This window comes from Ascidiella aspersa, chromosome 3 (assembly GCF_963924565.1).
Source record: "Ascidiella aspersa chromosome 3, kaAscAspe10.2, whole genome shotgun sequence".
Lineage (NCBI taxonomy): Eukaryota > Metazoa > Chordata > Ascidiacea > Phlebobranchia > Ascidiidae > Ascidiella > Ascidiella aspersa.
This window is the reverse complement of record NC_139449.1, coordinates 6,585,914-6,611,858: the sequence shown is the minus strand read 5'-3', so window position 1 is coordinate 6,611,858 and position 25,945 is coordinate 6,585,914. Positions and strand designations below refer to the sequence as shown.

General features: G+C 35.7%; 1 protein-coding gene across 1 annotated transcript; it reads right to left on the bottom strand.

Annotated features, from left to right (window-relative positions):
- Positions 1 to 606: 606 nt before the first annotated feature.
- LOC146158951 (uncharacterized) lies at positions 607 to 25,939 on the bottom strand. Its single transcript, XM_083384801.1, has 33 exons — positions 25,735 to 25,939; positions 24,816 to 24,957; positions 24,178 to 24,291; positions 23,286 to 23,438; positions 22,421 to 22,595; positions 21,635 to 21,767; positions 20,921 to 21,047; positions 20,003 to 20,109; positions 18,962 to 19,103; positions 18,313 to 18,447; positions 17,896 to 17,990; positions 17,621 to 17,772; positions 16,916 to 17,090; positions 16,340 to 16,476; positions 15,959 to 16,075; positions 15,573 to 15,753; positions 14,987 to 15,174; positions 14,339 to 14,472; positions 12,347 to 12,484; positions 11,450 to 11,651; positions 10,701 to 10,888; positions 9,943 to 10,048; positions 9,046 to 9,294; positions 8,195 to 8,318; positions 7,546 to 7,662; positions 6,936 to 7,109; positions 5,944 to 6,099; positions 5,276 to 5,407; positions 4,511 to 4,661; positions 3,545 to 3,677; positions 2,976 to 3,086; positions 2,007 to 2,186; positions 607 to 791 (listed from the first exon to the last, which is right to left on the bottom strand). The coding sequence occupies exons 1-33, from the start codon at positions 25,937 to 25,939 to the stop codon at positions 639 to 641; spliced, it is 4,926 nt and encodes a 1,641-aa protein (XP_083240927.1). The 3' UTR covers positions 607 to 638.
- Between the last annotated feature and the right edge of the window lie 6 nt (positions 25,940 to 25,945).

Here is a 25,945-nt window from a genome sequence, read left to right as displayed (position 1 = left end):
ATAAGCTTTTATGATTTGCACGTTCCCCAAACTAATATCCTGGATTCTCCCTTGCAATAATGGCCTCCTATATGGATTGAGTTGCTTTTAATGGCCCGAGATAAAACATGTTTTTCCATGATTCCCTAGATAAATTAATGCCTATACGTAAGACCTTCTTTCATATTCATTTTCTGTGACAAGGTCGCATTTTGCTCAATGCAATATTTTACTTTTTTAGGCAACTTTGATATAAAGTATACTAAACGTATGCGACGCTGGTGAACAATCCCGTGATGCATTTCTTCGCCAAAAGTCTAGAATATTCTTTTTTCGGTTCAAAGCTGTAGTCAAACACTTCAAAATAATTTTATTCAGCTTATATTATTTTACTGTAGATAAATATTTTATTTGCACGTTTGTAATGTCCAAAATTATGACAAAGCATGAATGCAATTGAAGTACTGCCTTACTAGTTAAAACCATGTAAAGATGTGTTTCCGGATAATTTTTAAATAAATTTTTTAATCGCAACTTTTTTTTTTTTTTTTTTAGGCCAGACTTAAATTCGGTATCTGTCAAAGACTTTCGACAAATCTGTTTATTTGAAACTCAGCCAATCGAACGAGTATTTACAAAACGACGGCAGATTTCCGTGGTCAAACCGGAGGCTGCCACAGCGGCGTGGTTCGGTTTTTGCTGAGCCAGGCAATCTTCACCGCGTTGTTATTGTTGTTTGTGTGTGGAGTGTCGACACTTGGCGTCGCGGTTGCTTGAGCTGCGGCCGCGCGAGCCGCACGTGACTTTTCAAGCTAGAAAAAAAAAATCGTATTTGTATTACAGTTTTGTGAAATACACTTCGAATTGTTTGAAGCTATCAAAAGCAGATGCGTCAATAAACCTTCGGTTTTCGGTTGAAAACCTGTGTATTATTAGGTTTGTTTTACAGTAGGTTTTCGCAAGCAATGGAACTACCTTAACGGGAATGAATTGGCAAAAATCGGACGCTAGTTATCCCGCAGTGTCCAGACAAACGTACTAACCAGTAATTGTGCATTTTATAGACAAGAAACTCGGATTGGCTTTTTCGCTAACTTGACGTTGTACAATTGCTATCCGTTGAATTTAAAGATATCGATATTTCATATAATAGATTTAAAGAATGGCACATCAAAATATTTAAGAAAAGTTCTTCGTTTTAATTTCAGTTAAATTACCACTGCAATAGGGTTTGATTTTTCAGAGAAACATATTTCACAGAAATAATAAAAAGAAAACGTTACAAGGAACTGAAAAGTAATTGATGAAAGGGCTTAGTTTGTATTTGGGATAAAAGAGTTCCTCGAACCAACATGTAACATCCATTTGAAGGTTGGAATATAAATATGAATATTGTTCTAAAGCAAGTTTAAAGCATTTGTGTAAAAATTTAAAAGGATTTTTCATGGAGTAACGGTTAACAATTTTTAATTTAAAAAAAACGCATATTTTTTTCTAAATCATCAAATAGTAGACAATCGAAAGGCACACTTGGATTCTTGACACTTTTGTGTTGGCGATATTTGTTTTTGTTTCTTCACGTTATATGTGTTTTATTTTTGGCAAACGCTAGCTGCTTTTAGCCATTTCTGTCCCACTTTTGAACTTTTTAACAACTCTTTATCACCATATTGGAATACGCAAACGTTTTGCAAGCTGACATTTCTCGTCATCAATCATTTACATCAGAGGTTCCAAAGGTTTTTGTCGAGCGGCACTCTACAGTTCGCGGCACCTTTGCTCGTATTTCTTAATTATTAGCACTTTTATAAAAGACAAAAATTCCGAAAGAATTTTAAATATTTCTCAGTACCCTTATGCGTTAAAAATGGCACCTCGGTTGAGAACCACTGATTTACACTAATGTTCCGGCCTGGGCGAAACTCTTCCATCCCCGAACGAGCTAGGACTCCTAATTGACTGAGAAATTTGATTGAGAGAGAAGCATTTTCCTAATCGACCGAGAGAAAAGGGTTTTCATATCTCACCCTTTCTTGCTGCATCTGTTTTTCTTTCTTTTCCTGCTTCTTCTTGCGCCATTTCTTCACCTGTCCTAACAGCATCACGGTCCCAAGCACGGACAGAATGAGAGCGACAGGAACGCCGACGGCCAGGCCAACGGTCCGTGCTGTGTTGGAAGTCGCAATCGGTTGCGGATCAGGAACGGGCTGAACAAAGAAGAATTATCAAACCTAAGGATGAGTGTTAGGAACATCAAGTAATTGTCACTTAATTTAGGATGTAACGTCGTTCTTTTACACGTAAGTGGCTTGTACAACAGTTATATCCATTTTAGTAAGCACTTAACCTCCAAGTATGGCCGTTTGTTATCTTTGGATGCCATATGTTGGCAATTCCACTTGTCTGTTTACTACCTTATGATTTCAATGGTTCATATTATACTAGGCCGGGTCAAAGACTATCGCTTTTTTAACTTTAAAACAACGATTTAAACAACAATAAAACTCACAGTTAGGCATGTATATAGTCTAAGCTTGGTCAACAAACTTAATTAGGCACATAACAGAAACACGAAATAACAGCAAACTGCCTGATGAGTAAAAAGTGTAACAATAAGTAAAAGCATAAATTTAACATAATTTCTACTCATTTAAAACACTTTAGAAACAGTCTAATTAATCCTCTACATGAATAAGTTAAAGTCATTCGTTTTTAAATTAATCACGATAACCATAATTATAGTTGGTTCACTAACTTAGGAGCACTTAACGCAAGTAATTGACCGAATTGCATCATGATAACACTATACTTTATAGCTAATGGTTTCACTAAATATCTTAAAAAATCATTTGTTTACCCAAATAAAAAGATACTTTGTTTGGCGTTTTTTTGGTCCCGTTTATAGCTTGTTGTGCGTACCGATCGATTTAAGATTATAAAATGTTTTTCACGAAGCCTTGAGGAAATAAAACAAATCCTTATGTAATAGACTTTACCTCGATCGCCGGACAAGTGACTTTCTTGGTGCGATGATCAACGACAAAGGGAATAAGGTTGGACGGAGCTCCTCTCTGACCAACGTCGTCGAAAGCTGCAACACCAACCACCTGTTCGACCAAATATTGTTCTTCGTCAATTACAAGCCTATAGTTGCCTTATGCGAATCAGAAATAACGTACTTTTCCTCAAAACAGTGAGGTTATAGCCAAAACAAGCTCTAGAAAAACTAAATTTTTTAGCAAGTGTCTCGTGAATCTGTTTTAAGGCAAATATTTGAAATACCGGTATCTAATCAGAATAATAAAAACGTTACAGCTTTCGGTTAATCTAAATACGTCCAATCTCATCGTTTCTTTGTAAAACAGTAAGCGGGTATCACTATTCTGCCATTCGTTCAGCTCTGCTTGGGTCTTCAACAAAAAAGGGGTAGTATTTTGCTTTAATTTCGTTCTCCTTCCACGGTTTTAAAACTGTTTACAACAGCACCCAGGGGGTCCGAAAACGAACGTGTCTATAAAGCAAAGTCAGGGCGACACATTTTATTTTATTTATTTTTCATATTTACCTGATATTCAGGTTTCCTTGCATCACACAACTTAAGCTGAACTCCTCTCGTAACATTAGCGATTTCGTACAACTTCGGCACTTGAAAAGAATTGACGCAACCGGGGTGCGAGGCAGAGGCCCACAAGACTGATCTACAATTTTAGGATACAAGTAAACCTTATAGTAACTTGTGTCGAATGATGTAAGTAGACATTTAAAACTTAGATGATCTTAATTTGCTGCAACGAAATGGGTACTAACTTCTAGAGGTTAAAAAGCAATTAAGGTATCGCGTTATTGAAAGTGCTTAAAAGTTTCCCCATTTTAAACTTTCTCTTGATATAATTTGCAAGCAAGTATTTCTCAATTATTTTGTGTCAATTTGGGTTCTTACATTAACCAAAAAAGTTTATTTCAATTCCTAAAATGTTGTTAAAATTCATCGAATACGGCTTTCTAAAAAAATGCGTGTATTAATTTTTATTATTTGTTATTGCTTCTAAATGGTGGCTATATAAATTATATATAATTAGAATTAATTGCAACTTTAATGCGACTGCTAATGATTAAGAGGGTAACGCACAACTAAATCCATAAGGCAAACCATCTATAAAGATTATTTTATAACGGCATGGAATTATGTATGCCTGAATACGACTTAAAATTGTCAGAATAAGTGTAGGTCTTATACCGACACAATGATTGGTCATTAATTGTGAATTGACATGGAATGACCTTGGTGGCAATTTTAACGCCCCAAAATAGCGACTTGTCACAGGCAAGACCAGATCAGGAAAAAAGGCGGTTTGTAAAACTAACATATTTGAGCTAAATCGGAAGCAAATCGAACGAACAATATTTTAAAATTATCACGAAATAATTGACAGTTACGCGTTTTGTATCCTACCACAAAAACAAAAAATTAAAATGTTTTGCTCACACAAAACCGGCTCTATGCAGTATCAAAGTCTTATTTGAAAATTACTTGTTAACTTTGTCCGATGTTAAAACGAGAATGGTTGTAACGTCGGGTATGTTGGCAAATTGCTCGACGTTGTCATCTGCGATAGCCACCAGGACTTTTGCGGCTTCGACGCGTCCGCTTTTGGCGTTCATTGCAGCAATCAACTCTTTCACTGAACAAATTATGAACAAATTATTAAACAATTAAATTCACATATACCTATAAATGACACTGTTTGACTCAGACAAGAAAGTCTAAAGTATATTGCTACTCTTTGAAGTCATTGTCGTCGTTTACGTGTAAAGACGAGGAGATTTCTTCATATTTTACATGTTCAGTTTGTCATTAAATTCCCATAATATTAATATTAGCCGCTCTGGTCGTTAGCTCTGGTAACTTAACACTAACATATGTAGTTATATATATGATATATATCGATATAGATAAGCAGCATAATTATGACATTTTTTTGCAATGACGTAAGAAGTGAACGAATCTCCTTTTAATCCAAAAAAGTTACACTGGACTGGTCAAAAAATGTATTTAATTTTTCAAAAAGGAAGAGTGCAAACTGTTTATGAAATCTGGCTAACTCGGGGAGTGGCAAAGTAATTTACGGTTTATATTTCAGCGTACAATGTTCGTATGTAAAACGTGTTTACATTTTTTGAATTTTTCATACTAGGATTGCTGCATTATTTTATTCTTGCGACATTGTTAGGCCGGTGTTTGCCCCAACAGCAATTTGAAATGCTACGCGTTATTTTTAGTGATTTGCGCAAACACCTGTTGTATCGGACGAGTCGATTGCTGTGAATGTTGCCAGTTTTGTAATGAACTTGGCGGCGGTCATCTTAAAGTCGGTTATGGGAACGTTGAGAGTGTGAACGAAAGCGGAAATCTGCATTTCGAATTCATCTGAAGGAAGAAAGAACTTTATACCAAAATGAAAACTAACAAATTTATATTTCATCCAAATAGACACATATTACGTTTTTTATTTGATTTAAGTAGAAATAGTTACTTTGGTAAATAAACCAGTATGCGAAATGGTTATTCGAAACACACTTGGGGGAATCGTTGGTCAAAAAAGCAACTTTTAAAGGGCTAGATCACAGTGGTTGACACACAGATGTGTGTGCATCTTTCAGTGAATACTGATAAGGTACTGTGGATCCCCTTCAATATGAAGTTGCTTGCGCTAACAGAATTTAGCAAGCATTAACGTATGGTTGTTCCTCGCTCCTCTCTGAGCCTGTGTAGCTCACTTGGTAGCGCAACGACCGCCGAATGACCGGAGGTCGTGAGTTCGATCCTCACCAAACAATAGATGTTTTTCTAGCCTGCCCTGCTTGTCATTTTTTGATCGACAGATTCAGTGGTCACACTTGTAGGGTTTACAAATTTACAAAACAGCAATTAACATCAGAGCTTGCCTTATTCTACTGGATTACCTATGGTAAAATTTTTGATCACATTACGAATAAACTTCATAACAGTTGTTTTTGCTTCTTGGGTTGCTCTCACGACTGGTTTGTTCCCCACTTGGACGTTAAATGCTTCAGGTGGGAGAGCGAAAATCAGGTCAATTGCTCCATGAGGCGGACACACTAAAAACAACTTTTCCATTGAAAATGATTTTACTTATGCATCATAATATAATTCTTGTGCAAAATAATATAAAAATAATAAGAATTTTTATGCAAGTTGCAAAAGCGAGCCGATAACGATGTTTTCTTGTTATTACGTTTATTGTGTTTCAAGTGATTTTTACGTTTACGTATTTGTTCCTAGTGAAATGGATACGTTGTCGTTGACGACTACGTTTTGTGTCCATAATTCGTTTATGTCCCCTTACTTGGTTTGATAAAATGCATTTAACCTGGCCTAACAAAAGCGGCTTGATTAAGGAAACGATATAATCAAACGTCGTATGCATATCAAAGTGTGCAAACCAGCATGAAAATCAATAGGTATAGGCTTAATTTCCTTCAATTATCAGTATAATTTGCTTAATTTACGACAAAACCTATTTTATAATAATTCTGTTAAAGGCCTTAACCAGGGGTAACCAACTTGTTTTAATAAAGGGCCGGATGACTGTAAGGCCCGGCGATCGTTTGTCGGATTACTGTAACGATTAAGAAACGCCGGCTAGATATAAATTTTTGTGTCGAACTATCTTGGAGTATCGCTAAACTAACGAAATATAAAATAATGTTCAACAAAACTGTAGTGGAATTGACGTTCCGTTCAATTTCATCCAAACAGAGTTTAGGAAGGTGACCGAAAACATTTCTACTTGACTTGATGTAATAAACTATACCGCGGGCCGGTAGAATTCAATTTTGGTTTCAGATTTGGCCCGCTGGCCTTAGTTTTGTGATCCCTGGTCTATACAGTAAAGACTCTTTACAGACAGGCTAAACGAAACAGCAAATCTCACTTGAGCTTTGCGACAGGTTCACTGTTAGAGCTTCCTTGTCGCCGGATGACCTTGGCCTACGGATGTTGCCCCTCACGATAGCATCTTCGCCGATTATTTCTCCCCTGTCGAAGTTGGTTTCCAGGACGCGCCAAGCTTTACGGGTGCGCAGGATGCGAACGTCGTAGCCTTCAGCTGCAATGAAATAGGTTTTAGTGCAAATGCAACAAATGCAACAGCTTAACAGCAACATAAATGCTACGGGCTATCAACTTTATTTACCCTGAAGAAGTGGACTTGAATAGGGGGAGAAGATATACAATTACCAGAGCTGTTTGTGATTAATATCATGCGTGGTAACACCAGTTAATACAAAGAAACACTTAAATAACACTGTGTCCGAAATCATTTAATTTAAATAATACTACTTTTAAACAGGTTGTTTGTTATTTGATTGGAGAAGTCAACTTATCCAGGCCAGTCACGTATAGTTATACAGAATGGACTGAATCTTGTAAGCGATAATGGTATGTGGTTAACCGTTGTGTTTTTCAAAATAATCCATGTTAAATATCAAGCAAGTAGCAAAAAAAAAATTTCGTCATTCTTAAGAACTTGGTTATTAACAAACCTTGTCCAATATCTAGGTCGTCGCCTGGTGCTGACCAATTGAGTGTAAGCAGCTTGTCCTTGACGTTGATTGATCCACTCAAGTCCACAATTCGCGATGGGGGGAATCTGTCCCGAACTAGAGATATCAAAATCATTTAAATGTGTTGTCGCATTACGAAAATTAGTTAGAGATATAGAATCTTTAACGAATTGCTTCCCTATACCCAATTACAACGTAAATCAGTCGGTGGAGTGACTTCATCGGTTATCAATAGCTCGTCTAGACTGATTCCGTAAGCAACTATTGGCAATTTGGTGTTTGATATAAATTGCGCAAAACCGTAATAGGCTTTCCAAACTATTAAACCAGTTCAATAATTATAAGTGATATTGTGATCATGTATAGCTTACGTAAAATGAAAGTGCATTTTTACGCAATATTTGGAGGAGTCGACCTACATGGAACATCACTTTAAAAGATTTCATGATTTTAACCTGAATTTGACCATATAGGCTATACCTAACTTTAATTTGTTTATTCCAAAACTAGACGTTTTTATGACAATTTCATGCCTATGCCGAATCGTTTTCAAAAATTAATAATTCGACTTGGCGTTTTGTGTATTGTGGTTCACAATACAAGTAGACCATACTGCTAGTTTTCCTACCTGTTCTTTCGCAAATAAACTTGCGCGGTGTGTCGCATACTGGTCCATTCGACTGAACTAGACTCTCGTCTTGAAACCAAGAGCAAGTAAGCACACCTGCTCCACTTATTTCCGGGTCCGGTTTCTACAAAACAAAAGTATTTAACGTGATGAAAATAATAAAAAAAATTTCTCGTTTAAATTAATATAATATTGACGTCATGGAACCTCGACAAAAACGAACTCTCGATTTCCTAGTTCTGTTTCATTCGATGAAATTTCTAACACAAAAGTATTAACCACTGCTTGATGATTCTACAATAAGATGCCTTTTATGGATTAAAACTATGGATTATAAAATACTATGTTAAATCTTAAAGGGTTAAGTACTACAATAAATTAATTCTTGTGAGAAATAGTCATAGGATTGCTTTATTTGGACCACGGGTTCTTAAACTGGGGTCCATGGACCCCTTAGGGGTACTTGAACTAGTTTTAGGGGGTCCATAAAGCCCTAATTGAAATATTAGTTTATATTTGGAAAGTAATCCTTTTTTCAATAAAAAAATTTTGAACTAAAAATAAACTTTGCACTGAATTTCGCACTGTTTTAGCACTGAACGTAAAGTTAGACTCCATTGCGGTTTCATTTTTTTTGTACCGGAAACAGCAGATCTTTAACGTTCTTTTATATGGTGTAATCAATTATGACGACATCTACAAAATTCCTTTGCCTACACTGGCGACGCGAAACAAAAATATTTTTTAGGGGTCTGCGGTAAAAATAGTTTAATAACCCCTGGTTTAGACCGGACATTTTACTGACAACTTAAAACAGTCTTGTCAGCCATTTGAATCGAATAATGTTTTACCTCGGGTTCTCTTTTGGCCGGCGACAGAGTCACTGACGCGGTGGTATCGGGGCCCGCGGTCCCGGGATCGCTTTGGCCTTGGCCACTTCCGGTGGTCATCTTTTCCGGGGTCGTCGTACTTCCGGTCGTTGTTATGACGTCAGTCGGACGAAAGGTTGGTTGAAGGGAAGGAAGAATGCCACCGGCAAGGAAACTCTGAAAGTCGACGCTTCCTGGTTTCAGCTGACGCTTTCTTCTCGAAGATTCTCTCTTTGATGGATTGCACATTATTAAATAAGTAATACAAAGAGCATTATGCCCCGCAAAATCAGCGTGTACTTAAAGGTCAGTTTAAAATAGACAAACAAGAAGTTTAGCTTCGATTTTATATCTAATAACCTGTAACTACCAAACTATTTGTAATAAAATGAGATATTAATTTTGAAATTCTATTTTTTGACTAGCAGCAATGCCTGCAAAATCAGCACGTGTATATAAAGGTCAGGTTTCTTTAAAACTCGACCACCAAGAAATTTAGTTTGGGTTTTAAAACAAATAATCTGTAATTAACAAGTTATTTACAATGAGATATTAATTGGGAATTCCATTTTTTGATGTTTCTACTAGCAGTAATGCCTGCAAAATCAGCACGTGTATATAAAGGCCAGGGTTCTTTAAAACTCGACCACCAAGAAATTTAGTTTGCGTTTTAAAACAAATAATCTGTAATTAACAAGTTATTTACAATGAGATATTAATTTGGAATTCTATTAATTTGCTCTTTCATCAACGATTAAGGTACTTTATCAACAAACCATTTGATGCCATTTCTTTAAATTGAGCAAAACTTTGTACTAAGCGTTAAGTTTATTACATATATCCAACGCCATTATTAACATAACTCAAAAGCCAACATACATTTTGTGAATTCTGTTCCATCTGCTTTTTTCGTAAGTTGTAAGCATAGGAGCGCAGCTGAGCCAATAGATCCTTCCGAGATTTATAGCCAAGCTTGCCAATGAGTCTAGCACATAATTGAACTATTAGGTTCAATCTAATTTCCCGAACCAAAACTAACATTAATTTTGAAAAAAACGAAAACTTTTTCTTCAGACTTTATATATTTGAGTGGACTACAATTGACTCACATGATCATTCCTTTTGGTAAATAAACTTGGAATAACTAACTACGAATTAAACATGAATTTATGGCTCTGATATCGGTACATTTCAATTTAACGAAAAACGTCTACGTTTGTAGGAAGCTAGTTCGTTAAATTAAATTAAGCCCTTGATAAACACAATAACTGAAAGTTAAACACAACTGAGGATGATGCAAGTTTGTATCGAAACGTCTTAATTCAGGAGATGTCGATAGACCATTTTGGCTTTAAAACTCATATACATAGGAAAACTCATATACATATACATAGGGTAATCACAAATATACCTTATTACGTAAAAGTTGCCTATTGAAAAAATTTAGAGGTGAAAATTCCAGTAAATTAGAAATGACAGTTGCATCTTCCTAGGCAACTAAACAGGTTATATATTAATTCAAACACATAAATTTAGTATAAAAAATGGATCAAACTTGGTGAAGGACAACTTTACAGAAACATACCAAATATTTCACCATGAACCAGCAACAAATATGTGCACGATTAGCGACAAACCTGTTAATGTCTGTCGCCGACATGCCTTGTAGGTCCGGATCAAAGGTGTCGGCCGCATAGCCGAGATCTCCGGCCAGGAAAGTCTCATTAAAGAGGGATGCCAGTTCCTCCAGGTCTGTGTCTTCCATTCCACGTCGGACTCTACGCACGATCGCTTTTACATCCAGATCTTCTGAATCGCGAAGAGCCTTTTCAAACAGGAAAATGTTAAACGGCTTTCGCCTAAGACAAAGTAATCCAAAAAGCCAAATTTTGACTTTTGCGAAATTCATGCCTCGGGCTTAAACTTTCAATTACTTTGTGGAAAATGGTGAAAACTCACGAAAACGAATTGTCTAATTTAGATCTATTTTATTAATTTTTTTGTCCAATTTAACCTGTTCTCAAACTATGTAATCGTGAATCTTTAAACAAACAGAAGTACCTCAACGATTATAATTTTTTTATTTATTTAACCTCGGTTTATAATAAATAAATAGGTAACAAGCTTCCAGGCTGCATTTAAAATATGGCAAAATTGGGAAACGATTTGTGGCCATCAAGTTAACAATTACTTTGATTTTTAGGTTTAAGGACCCGAGCAGGTTTCAGGACTTTTGGGGTTTCAGGACTTTCAGAACCCTCACGTCACAACCAAAATCAACCCCTTTCGTAATGAAATCTTTAAAACCACCCGAGTTCAATTACGTGCAGAGGGCTATTTATATTCAACTGTTTTAAAAAATTAGCGTTTTCCTGATTTGTTTTACCTGGTCGATGCTGCCAAACCAGGCGTTGCCTGCCCCTGGGTCGTTTTGTGGCGTTATTCTGGCAATCAGCCAACTGAGCTCCTGACCACTGTTAAGCACGGCCAGTTGACCGCCTTGCAGCTGGCAAAACGACTCGGCGTCTTCGTAACTCGCTTGTGGTGACGTCACAACTCGGTAGCAAGAATCTTGGAAATGGGTGTACCTGGAGAGAAATTAAAAGCGACTTGCCAAAAATACATGAAGCAATTTTTGTGTCAGGACCAGGAACTACTTCACTTGGAAAAGTTAAACACCCACAAATACCCTTGATTATATATTGCAAATAAGTAAAATAAGTTTGTTTTCCAACATAATACGGAAATGCATATTTTACCGTAACAAAAAGCAAACTTAGTTTCTGAACAAAAATAATTAGAATAACTTCAGAACGACATCGCATTCTAATTTAATTTTACTTTATTGCTTAAAATTGGTCAATATTTTTCACTCAATCTTAAAATTATAATATGCATTAGTCAGTTGTTTTTTAGCAAAAAACAAAGCCAACATTTTTCTGGGCCATTGTTTAAACCGCTTACCATGGTATTAGCGATTTCTGTTTCTTGGCGAAGATCTTAAAGTCATTATACCTTCTAAAGAGGGTTTCTTACTCAAGTGTTGAATGAAACCCAATATGTTAACAAGGACTTCTGGCATTAGATGGCTTGTGGAAATGATACCAATATAATGTAAGGAATGTTCAAGGGATCTACAATTCACTCGCCTGTATAACTGGACTGGTATATCCAATACGTCCAAAAGGTGAAGAATAATTTTTTTGTATTTTTCCACATGTTTTGTTTAGTATAGCACTGATGATTTTTATTGGATCACCATCTACATATTAGCAATACTTACCCGGAGATGCACGTGTCATCCACAAGCCATTCGATGACGTTGAACGCCGCTCCTCCCGAGCTGACTCGCTGGAATGAAGGCAAATAAGTCTTCCTCTCTCTTCGCGTGGCTCGACGCTGGCGTTCCCGAGTCGGAGACCTTTACATAGTGTTGTAAAGACTTGCGTCAATGACTTGACTTAAATGTATTCAAGTCATGTGATCTTCATGTTTTGTATTTGCTTTCCACAGTACTATCTAATTCAGTGGTTCTCAAAATTTATTTTCCTATTCCTCCCTTAAAAACTCAAACACTGTCAATTTCTCCCCAAAAAATCAGGAAAAGGAATATTGCCAAAATTTCACAGTGTGGAATATGAATATGATGTGCAAAGTGCTTTTTCATGAGAAGTGAACTTTACTTCCGGTGACGAAACAATAGATATTTTAAACCAAGCAGAATATATTATGACGTAGTTCACAGTTAAAGCAGCATATTGTCTTCAGAGGCTACTTTACGTCTTAGAGTAGGTAGACGTTTCCATTTAAACTTTGTGCAGTTAGATATATGTTTTAAATATCAAATAATAAACTTAGCCATTTTCATCCACTTTTCCTCCCCAATTCCGCCCTGGAAAAAATTTCCTCCCAAAAAATTGAAATTCCCCCCAAAGAGAGTCAAGTGGCTCTCTTTGAGAACCATTAGATTCTAATTGCTCATTTGTAGGCTGGATTCGCAATTCTACGAATTTTCCGAGTCGGAGACCTTCACACAGCGTGCTAATAACATAAGTCAATGACTTGGCTGAAATTCATTCAAGTCACAGATTTCAAATGACTTGACTTGAATTAAGTATTTTGACCAAATTTACTCGACGTTTTGGACAAATGACTTGACTTAGGCTAAATGCATTCAAGTTAGAGTTTTTAAAAAGCTTGGCTTGACCTGAGTATTTTTGACCTAATACGTTTTGGACAATGACTTCATTTTGACCAAATATATTTTTGTCAAATAACTTTGGTAAAATTAAGTGTTTTCATTAAACATTTTTTAATAAAATTGGGTTATTTATCTCAATTTTTGTGCTTATATAAATTTGATAGCTGTTAAATGCGTTTTTGCTACTTTTGTTAAGTTAATGCTCATTTCGGGCGAGTGTGTTTTTATGTCAGTGACCAGACTTAAAGTTGACTTGCACTCATAATTACTTGACTCGGATTTGATTTTAACAACTGATGACATGATCGGGACTCAAGTCATTTTAAAATGGCGTGTTTACAACACTGGATTTTAAAGTGGCCAAAGTATTGGGTAAAACAAAGCGGCAACTATAATGATATTTACAAAGTTATGAACAACAACTTCGTACTAAAACGAGATCTTGACTGGCAATTCTCTCACAATCATTTGTCAACAGAAAAGTCTGTCGATTATGGTCGTTCTAACTTTTGCCATGTTTTTAACCCTTTCAGCCTTCTTCGTTTTATCGTACGTGACACATGTTTAGTAGTTAACAAAGTTAGAATATTACTATAGTTATTTACTTTAATGGTCAAATTGCTTCATCCAATATGGTAAGGGATTATACCAAGATCAAATTAACTTTATCTGATATGATGTTTCGGTTTACTAGACCAGTGCTTTTTAAACTTTTTTAGTTTTGTTCATCCCTAGCATCTATCTCCAGATTTCATTCACCCTTGTCTTTTTGGAAATTCTCACTTGTTCACTAAACAGGTTGAACACCCAGAATATTCGCCCTGTTCGCAAGCTATCATCTATTTCTGACTGTTCACCTTTATTCACCCCATTTGGTTAGTTCACCCATGCAAAAGTTTTATTCACCCTGGGGTGAACCATTCACCTGTTTAATAAACACTGCACTACACCAATTATGCTGTATAAATTGTGTGAAAATCTCGTAAACACTTCAACCCTATCCGCGCCAAAGAAATGAATAAAAAGTTCAAATCCCTTGGCCTAATAAACGAATGAAAATTAATAATATCTCACTCTGTCAGCGAAGGACTTAAAGTAGGCAGCAAGTATCTGGTATCCACAGGAACAGGCGGTGCTTCAAGACTTCCTATGCCCAACAAATAGAAGTTGTCCGTATAAGCTTGTCCGTTTTTGTTGCTCGCCAGAATCTGCCAAATATCGTACAATTTATCTTTGCAGCCTAGAATAAAAATTAAAATTAACAAAGTTACGCATAGTTCACCTAAGCCCTAAAAATTCATTGCCGGATTAATCATTAAGCAAAATAAGCACGTCTGTAAGGCACCAAGGGGAAGGGGGCACCATAGAAATTTCCATTGCTGGATTTTTAATGGGGCTTAGTGTTCAATGATATTATTTAAGTTGGTCAGACAACTCTGACCTCAATAGTTGCCCGGTTAATATCAATTTTAGATATCATCTTAAACCTCTCAGATTTTCAATGAATAACATCTTGTCTGGTTATTGTAGCTATTTTGAGTAATACATATAGCGCACCAAAGTCGTAAGTGCTGAGGGCCTTTAAATAGCATGTCTCTGCCTAAAATGAAAGACTGTTCAGCGTTAATAAACATTTAGACCAACTTAATCAAAGTTATGTTTTTATAGTAGACATGGCACTAATGTACACGATGCATGGCACTAATTTGAAAAATTATTTACCTTTACGTTGTACCGCCCTTGCATTGTGTAGCTTATAAAGTAGGCCGAGTAAACCCCGTCGTTTTTGGTCACGTCCGGGTCGAGACCGTTGTCCCTCAGTGTTATCAGCCTTGTGTCCACAATACCAGATTCCGCTAGTGGTCGTGTCACCATTGCGCTAACAGTTGCATCCAGAACACCGAGCTCACCTGAAAGAGAATACATGATTTCCTAGCCCTTTTGTAAACAACGCAATACATATTGCAATTCACTTTATTCCTGTAAGTATCTTAACCTTAATAATTTGGTGCATTTTTAGGGGATATTATCTTAGAATTCATTAATTTACTTTGCACTAATTATTTTACCTTGTACGCAGTTTATCAAAAGGTTTAGATGACAAATTTTAAACTTTTTTTTTTGTGCGAACAACCAACGAACATGTAGGGTTTTGACCGGTAATTTACATGTTTAACCAACTAATATATGAGCTGCTAATTTGTAGCGTACGGTGTCTATCGACCAATGTCAATAGATCGAACAAAAAAGCAAGCTTTGTTTTTTTTATTCTAGCTTGTTATATATTATTGACCGAAATTGGTCTCACCTTTGCTGACGTAGGCGTATATAACAGTAGATTCTGTTCCCGTAAAGTTAAACGCTCTACAAAGCAGTGCTGTGGATACCACCAGGGGATCCTCAGAGCTCCAGTACGACACGATGTTCACTCTTACTGGCATACGGGAAGAAGCCATGGCGTTCTGTATATATAACTTCCATTCTCCAACCTGAAAATGATTGTCAGAAACTTTTATAGATAGATTAAATCGGTTTTAATTTTTTTGCTGTTTATTATACTTATAGATTTGGCTGTTGTTGTGTAATACACGTTGTTATAATAAAGGTTGTAATGATTATGAAAACCTTGTTTTAGGAAAAGTTAGTTTAAATTTAGTTTATATTTCTAATCAGCAGATGATCCTACATACTCACGTCAGCTGCACCAGGGATTCTTATTGTTATGGTTTTGAGCTTAACATCGAGCAGGAAAATGACCTCGTTTGTATACGAATCGTTGATCAAGAGTCCATTTGGTGAAAGCAAGGTTACCTTCAGGAAAGTCGTATAATAAAAAAATCAAAACTTATCACAGTTTAGTACTGTGTTAAAAATAAGATATACTATCCATGTTGGTTGACGTTAGAATAACAACCACAGCACAATTATGGATTTTGTTGCGAGCGACAGCTCTATATAGTCTTAACTTAAACAATATATTTACGCGATGTTTCGTTTGGGAGAATTCGTCTCACCTCATGTCAGTATTAGTGATTTGCTAAACTCTTTAGTCATTCAATACTTTACAGGACTCACGTTTGGCATCGTGTCGTATGTGTAGAAGATACTGATTCTAGTGTTGGTTCCAACAGAACTGTCGATGTAAAAGCTTTCCTCCTTTGTTGAGTTCCTCCGAATGTTGATCTGCTTGCTCACCAGAGTTTCAGAACCAGCTTTATGAAAAAGGCCATCGAAGTGTTAAAAGTTTGGACTTGTCACTTCTCGTTAACAAATCGTAATCGTATGGACGTATGATGACACTGTATGTTGTGTATTAAGATAAATTATTTCGAAATTCAGACAACGTATATTGAAGTTTCACTTCGGAGATTTTTACGCTGTTTGGCAAGGACAGTTGAAGACAATATTTTGTATTCAGCATCACTTGTTAACTGTTTACCTCTATGTATTATATTATATGCTTCGTTGTTCTTATAAACAATGAACATACCAAGATAATTAGCATCTGATATGAGTTCACGGTATGTCGAGATACAGAAGCATTATTATGTTAAATGCGACAGTGCGACAAATAATTTAGTAAATCTACGAATATCTTACAAGAAATATTTGCTATGACAAACAAAGCGCTAACTATTGGTTGTTTCTTACAGTCGGCTACTTCGTGGTGTGACAGAAACGCTTCCATGAGCTCGGAATCGATCCCAAACTCCCCGGAACTTGCAGTGTGCGAATGACCACCGGTAGATGTAGCCAACCACTCAAGGTCCTTGGAGACCTTTAATCCGAGTGCGATCGTATTGACACGGACTCCGAATTCTCGTAACTGTAATAATACGCATCGCTAATGTTTACCAACGTAAAACTTTTGAACACATTTTGACACCGGTGGCATTCTGTAGCTTAAAATGTAAGACTATATAGCTGAACAATAATCGCAAGGATTCAGGCCTTATGAGAATAGTAAATATATATATAACATTAAGACAAGCATGTCAGTCTGGTTCAATGTCATATTTTAATGGATTTATTTTTTATGTATTCAAGATCTAGGTACAGTAGGATGAAGTGTTTTATGCCATAAATGAACTCAAGTTAAATCTACACGAAAAATAAAACAAAATTTAAAATTTAATAGAAAACCTTTAAATGCGAAAGTTCTCAGTTTGTGAACTATAATGGTCAAAAAGTTATGCTGAAAAGACTTTAGGATAAAGTGTTTTATGCTAAAAATGAACTCAAATTAAATCTACACAAAAATTAAAAATCATAATAGAAAACCTATACAGAAATACAAAAATTTTCATTTTATCCACTATTAAGGTCAAAAGTTAAGCTGAAAAGATTTTTACTCACCCGGGCCATGACCGTATCATTCAACTTCGGTCGGTTGTGCTCGAGTCCATCTGTCAAAAGGATCAGACTTCCACCTTGAGATCGCAAGAGTTGGGGACCTGACGTCGTCAACACTTCAAGAGCGAGATCAATCCCATTCACAAGACTTGTGCCTAAAAAATAGTTAACAGATTGCAAAAATTACAAGTTTATATGATTTTCGGAACTAACTGATCCTTTATAAAAAGTTTATGTTTTAATTTGGACAAAAAGTTAATACTAAATGTTTGGTAAACCTGCTACAGTTCGTAGAACCGAAAGTCGCTCCTTGAGAAGGTTTCTGGCATCATCTCGCACGATTTCTACCAGTTTGGCTTTTATTTGTGCTTTTCTAAACAACAGCAATAACGTATAACTCCAAAGTGAATTTTCACCTTGACTATACTTTTAAATTACGGGCGCTACACATGACGCAATTTAACCAATTATTTTATCGAATCACTTGACAAGCCATGTCGACTGCATTAATCCTATGAAGTAGAAGGTTGCATAGTTGCAGAAAAGTTCCTTCATTTTATTTCATAAAATTGTTGTTTCGTTTTAGGCGATTTGGGTTTACATTTCAAAGCCGTCCTTACAAAATACAGCATAGAGAGATTAAGCTTCAATGATAGAATTGTCGCTACAACCAATGCTTATTTCTTGTAACTTACGCGGCATAACAAACTATCCCGACCCATGTGTGAACGGGCACGGTGTCGATATAATGACTCGCAGCTTGGATCATCAAATGCAGTTTGTTGTAGCTCGCCATGCTGGTGGAGACATCTAGCACCAGAACAACCCTCCTACAAATTATGCCAAAACTTACTTTAATTGATAATTTGCAAGCTTATTGCCAGTGTTTTTCCCCTATATATATGAAAACAATTAGATAATCACGAATTTGTAAAGTTAGCTTGATAATGTATCTCAAAATCAAAAAGGTCTAGTAAATAAAAACGAAGTTTCGATACTTGTATCAGCATCACTTAATTTTTGATTAACTTATATCGATTAAATTCCTTGTCAAGCTGTATAATAATTCATTTAAAAAAATTGTTTTTGTTGGCCAATACACATTCTACTTGTGTTATAACTCGTGCTAATTTTAATTAATTTCTGGTAATTGCTTTTCTCTAATTTGAAACTCGGTTAACCTAATTTAAATTTGTATTGGCTAGGCGAAAACTATATTCGTGCTAATTTTGATGGGAACTCTGGCGGTTGATTTTCTCTAATTTTGAAATCGGTCAACTATTTTAAACAAGATATGCCAACACGTCACTTTTCACGCCTGTTCGATAGGTTAAAAATACAAACCTGTCCAGGTTTTGCACAATCGTGAACGTGGGTGCCGGTGGCCCAACTTCTAACACGGCCGATGTCTTGGCAACGTTCATTGGTGGGTTGGCACCATCGGCAAAGTCTGGGTGTTGACGCAATACGCTCCACACACTTTTGCCTAAAAATAAGTTTTAAAGACAATAGGTTTAAAAGACACTCTGTAATGTTTTCGTCGAGTTTGGATTAAAGCAGTTGTCGGAAAACGGTGGGCAAGCGGCCCAAATGTTGGCCGCGACATACTTTTGAATAGCTTAGTGTTATCATGTAGTTTTGGGCCCCGTACAATCCTACATTCGTTGCACTTTATTTTAAAAGTTCGTGTTACTACAAATTTTTATATTGTCTTAGTTTAATTCAGACTCACGTAACAAATATGGTCCTGAGAGCCTATCGAACTATATTTTTTCCAACTTTAATTATATGTAAACGAAAATATTTCACGGCATGGCAGTGTTTTGGGCATCAAGGCGCCATGCCTAATATTTCACCTTAAAACAAATATCCTGAATTCGCCACTGTTTTCGTAGTGGTTTCACGTAGTGGGCCCTTAATAGCCTTGACAAAAATGCTTTGGGCCGCGCCAATAAAATTGTCGACCACTGGATTAAAACGTATGGAGGCCGACAACAGCCTTGACAACAGCAACCTACAACGCTTACTTGTCGCTAAACGTTTATTTACCTAATAATGTAAACCAGTTTGAGATTTTGTTGGAGGTTGAGAAAACGTTTTTAATTAATATGTATCAAACTCCAGACATTCGTTATTTTCACAGTAAGAAACAGTAAAAAAACTGTGCTATACAAATTAATTCACACAACAGGAATACGTCTGAAATGTCACGCCTTTACAGAATTATCAAATTGTCATTAAACCCTTTCTTGTACGTTTTCAATTTTAAAATAGAACGTATGACGTTTACATACATCTAGATATTGCTGATTCGTCTTTTTAACTTAACCGGTATTTTTTGTTAGGCCGTTATGTATTGTTATATATTTTATTTTTCGCGGTTACCTTTACAGTGCAAATTGTGCGTCGTTGGTGCTTCTTCGTCATGCAAGATTGACTGTGCTGTTCCCTCCCTATCGTCACAGAACTCGCTGATGTGTGACAAATTTGATCTAAAATACAAAATTGGAAGCAATTTAAGTTTGGTCTCACAAAAAATGTATATTTGTTTTAATTTAACCGTAAATGTGACTGCATAGATTTCAATGCTGGTCAATTAAGTTTTAATAGTTGAATAAGGATCTTGCATCAGACATAAGTAATGATTTGGGTAAAAACAGTAAAATTCAATTCTAATCGAGTCATGAAGACGACATTATTTTAGCAGGAGCATGTACAAAACATCAGTTTTACCAATGAACAACGATTTTTTTGTGTTTTAGAAAATACATCAATTATTGGCCAGTAGAACTGTTATGTGTGTCCAGGTCATTTTGCGTTTCTTAATATTTATAGTGCAATATATTTCAATTGACAACTCGTACCGATAAATGTTTTCAGAAGAATGACGCTCGAAATAACAAGACTTAGCTTGTGACTCGCCCTAATTATAATCGACTCGACTTAAAAACAAAAGTATAATTTTCCCTATTTTATTGTAGTGCGCAATGTTTGTTTTATTTAAGCAAGTGATCGCATAGATTAACTCGATTTAGAATAGTTTTACTTAACAACAACGGAATTTTTCGCGTTTTAGAAAATACATAAATGCTCAGTACGTTAAAATTTTATGAGCGTCCAAGTTGTTTGTCTTTTTATTTTTATTGAAAAGCAATATCAGGAAATTAACCATTCGTACCAACATTACATAGCATACGAATAATGACGCTTGACTCCACTCCACTTGACACGTGAACAAACTTCCCCTTTCCCGTAGGTATTTTAGCGCCAATGTACATTTAGAACCCAACCATACTCACGAACCTATAGAGAACTGATGCGTAGGACACTGTGCTGTTCACTTGTGACGGGATAAAGCGACAACGCGGGTCATAGAGACTGTCTTCTGCTGAACAGTTGGTCGTTGGGTCGCTCATATTGGCAAATCGTCCTTCAAAATAGATCATCAAATTAGATAACTTTAAAAATACTTCATCGTAAACTGCGTCTAAAACCATCTTATAAACGCTTTTTGTTTGGATTATTTAATTAAAGAGCACACATTTTGCAAACAGTTTCCAATATGTTATAGAGTCTTCGAAAACTTTAAGTTCGCTTAGGTCTTAGTTATCTAGAGTTTTTATGACCCACAATGATAAAAAGAGATCGAACAATACTGAGAGTCATTTATCCTGTAACTCTTTATTCGCAAATCCTACATCTACACGAATATTATATTATATTTAAAAAGGCAAATTTCAAGGTTAAATGACGAGTTGTACAATTATATTAACATCCTTTTGCATAACCAGATTCTGTGAGGTTAAAGCAAGGCTAAAATATAGTTAAAATACACGAATTCGAGGAGAAAGAAAATCGGATATAATAGATAATGCTTTTAAATGTATATTTGCTTTTTGTTATTTAAGCTGATGCGATAAATATAGTGTGGTGGTGTTAACTGAAGCAATTGATTTTAGATTTCGTGAACGGTATGAACACCCAATTCCAATCCGCCTAATTTTATATCATACGAACCTGGTAACGATCCTGAACAAATGGTAGGTCGAGTTTCGAGATTGCTCCCGAGATAGAAATCAGATTCGGCCGTCGATCTTGGAGTTTCGTCATAGACACCCCAGCGTAGCTTGGCCCATTCGCTGGCAAGTACCTGTGGAGGTAATATTGGATGAAGTGCTCCACAAACATATTAAATGTATTAGCTTTAAAAAAACAAATCAAAGTTTGTTCGCCTTAAATAAATCTGGGATGTAGCTAATTTGTATAACCGACGCCTAGAATAAATTTTCCTATATTCTTAAAGTGGCGTTGTTTTGCTATTCTATAAGTGTGTAGAAAAAGAGCTAATGAATACCAAGTCATGCAGTTATCAGTAAAAATCAACTTTTCCAAAGTGTCTAAACATTCCATTTGATGGCAACGGATTGACAACTTTAGCATGAGTAGTCTACAGATATTAATTTTTACCAAAGAAAGTTGTTTGCAAGCAATGAATTTGCTGCCGGGCAAATAAGCCTGTGGCCAGTTTAGAATTCACAAACTCAACCATTTCGGGCCCCTCTAACAAAGCGGAACAATGTGGTTGGCCATTGCGACTTATTATGGAGGACAGATCAAAGTTGACACTATTCACATTTCTATGTAACTTTTAAGTTAAAACTGATAACATTGCTGTTTTGTGATGGTGTTGTGTCTGCACTCGTTTTGCAGACAAGAAATAGCCTTTCAGATACTTTATTTAAGGCTAAGGACACAGACAAGTTATGACATATTACTTGGGTTGCAAACTAAGATATCACAAACCTTTTCGGGCGGTCCAAGTTCGGCAGTTGCTTTATCTCCAAACAGGACGAATTCAGGCGACAGTCGCAGGTACAATCCGGCGAATCCACACGGCGTCGTTTTGATGACGTAAGGCTTGTTGACGTAAGCGTACTTGTCGCCCAGGCGCCATGACGTTTCACTTTCCTGCTCGAACCTGGCGAATGACGTCACGTCAAACGAACGCGGTAAAAAAACATTTTATTTAACTATGAAATCCTTGTTGTATAAGTGCAAACAAAATAGGAAGCGATTTACATCTGCAATAAATTAATCAATATTTATAGGAACCTTAAGAGAACGCTACCTGTATGTAATATTTTTTGGATGTGGAATTAGAACATATCCGTTATGTTTTAAGTGTTTTTAGTGTTTTTATTGTTATTATTTTTTGTATTTTATTTATTTTTTATTATTATTTTTAAAGTTCGATTTGTAAAAACGGACGTCCATTTTATGTTGATTATAGGGTTTGATAGTATTGTGTTGAACTTTCTGGTCTAATTGTGAAAAGAGTTTTGAAAACGTCGCCTTTACAATCTCAAAGAATAAAATCTTTATTTTCCAAAGGTATTTGTTAATTATTAAAATTATACTTTAGCTTGATTAGGACTGAACATTTTGCTTTCACAATTTGATTAATTCAGATGTTGTCTAATTGAGGAAAGTTAAGGGACATAGTTAAGTATTTTTTTTTATTAAAATAGGCCTTTATAACTATATAGTCCAAGTGTTATATTCCCATGTTAATTGAGCCTTGGTCAACAAGGTACAAAGTTTGTTCATCATTTGTTGTCTTACAGTAATTGTCCAAACAAAAATAATTATGGCAGATAACTGCGCTTACCTTGGGTGACTGCGCCTTAATCGAAAAAGCGCCAAAGCTCGTTCTCTCGGCGAAACTGCAGTATTGTTGGCCAACTGACCGGCCAGGCCTGGTGGAATCGTCCCCCAGGTGTGGGGGAGCACAAATTCCAGGTGCCGGAAGTACGCCCGGTTTCTGGGAAATCAAAGTCGTTTAAATATATTTACAAAAAAAGGATTTTCTAAAAGGTACACTGTCAGAACGTTGTTTAAATTTAAACACCAAAATGGTTTAAGCACCTTTAAAATCTAAACACTTAAACACCTAATTTAAACACCTTCGTGTTCAATTTTAATATTTATGCTTAAATTAAAAACACCTGAACGATTTTATGTTAAACATCTGATATTTTGACGTGTTTAACAACGATTTTGGAGAGATAGTTTTTAAGCACAATTAACAATTTTAAACATGTTGCCGATTAAACACTTGATATTTGAACACGTCAATTGTCAGAGATATTTAATTCGAAGCATTTTGCAATATATATTTTAATCAAACGCATTCGAAACATTACTGCTGATACACAAAGCAATAAATTTAAATTTGAGCTGGTATAGTCGCACTAATCAGAAAGAAAATTGTTAATCAACATGCTTATAGTTTACTAAATTTCCCTCGACCTCGATTTAAATCAATATTCCAAAATCGTAACGTGTTTACGTAAATTATTTTTTTAAGGAGGCAATACCAAACTTTGGTATTTATGATAATTACATCAACTTAATACAAAATCATAGTTGGAAAAAACGGATTATTAAAACAGATTCGCCGACAGAAGGTTAAAATAGATATAAAAGCACACATGCAGATTTGGCAGTGTTTACGTGCAATTCCAAAATGGGCGCAAAAAGCCCCAACGATACATACTTACTTTGTTAGCTTAAACAGAGTGCCTGACGTTTTTGTGAAAAGTTCCTGCATTTTTCCAATGAGTTCGAAATTTTCCGGAACTTCATCGCCGATTGCAATCGTGATTTTCTCGTACCTAAATTAAAAATAGATGTTTAGTTGTTTTTTTGATGTTTGAAAGAAAACCTACATGTCCGTATCGACATTTTAAATCAAAAACCGTTCTAAAATCGCCAACTCAAATAACCAATTGGAATATGATAAAATATTAGGCTGAAATGGTTTAGAGATTGCCTATTGGTACTTTTACAATTATCTAACATACTTCTATCAGACTTGAATTTCCCAAACGTTATACTGTCATATGCAGCTGTCACTGGTCTGGATACATTTAAAATTGTCGTTAAAATTTCGGGAATAATTTCGTCTATTCTATGGCACAAAGTAATATATGTTCTATAGATTTGATTTTATATAAGAGCTGGTTTATTACTTTTAATTGATATAACAATGAATACGTATAAACGTTGAAACTGGAAACTTTTTAGACTTTTCTATACGTATTGTCAAAAGCTATTCAATAGGGCTCCTAATTTTTTTAATAAAACGGTAAGATTATTCTAGAAACAAAATCTTGAAAGTTTCAGTAACACAATTTACCCATTTTCAATCAGCTTTATGTCGGTAGCGTTGTGTTCGCAGAAGGAAAATCCGTGAACCCCAGTTCCTCGCAGGCAAAGGTGCTCTCCGAGTGAAAAGACGACCAGCAGAAAGACCAGTCGCGCAAGTGAAGTGACGAAATCTACATTTATTAGATACACATTCTTTTATGGCCAAAGCCAACTCTATAACAAATTAGTCGTTCTTAAGTTAATTGTTTTTTTCATGCCGATTTTAATAAACATGATAAAACAAACGAATTTATTTTACCGAGTTGCTGACAACAACAATATAATGTTTGTACATTATCTGATTTGGATCATCCCCTGTGATAAGATATATAAATTTGGGATGTTTTGAAAATATTAAAATACGGTAATATTTTGAGTAAGCGTATGTCTACCCAACGAAAAACGTTACAATATTTATTTTGTAATTTGATAAGAATACGAGCCGGTTTACCAACACTTAATAGATTGTTGTTTTTAAGTATATACGGTGAGTTTATCACTAAACACGTTAACATGTTTATTCTGTAATTTTATATGTGTACAAGTAGTTTATGAAATCGTATTTACTCGTCTTAGGAACACTTTATCATTGGTTTTGTTTTTTTACTGCACACGATAAGTCTGGGACTAAACAAGTAATATCCAAAAACATCTCGAGAAATGAAACTCAAGAGTTCACACTCAAATTGAAACAAGAATTCAAACTCATATTTAAATAAGCTGGAGCGTGTGTGACATCGCAACTTTTTGACCACAGTGAAATTACGTAATAAAATTATTTAACAATAATAAACTTGGAGTGTTTACCATGCGTTTTTATTGTTATCTTGTGAGATGGCGGAGTAATGATTGACAACCGTAAATGTGACAATGATATAGTTTATATTGTATATTTTTGATCAACTCACTTCGTTTGCTGGCGACGGTTGGTGTGTTGTCGATTTCTCGAGTTTGATAATTTTCTTTGCTTTTTCCGCCTAGGAGGTGAGTCGACTCGCACTCGGTACTCGCTGACTCGTCCGCCGTCACTTCCGAGTAATCTAGACTTAGGCGAGGCGTTCTCGCTTTTCCTTCAACGTTTCGTCTAAAAGTTAAGAGTCTTCCGAGCTGCATCGTGTA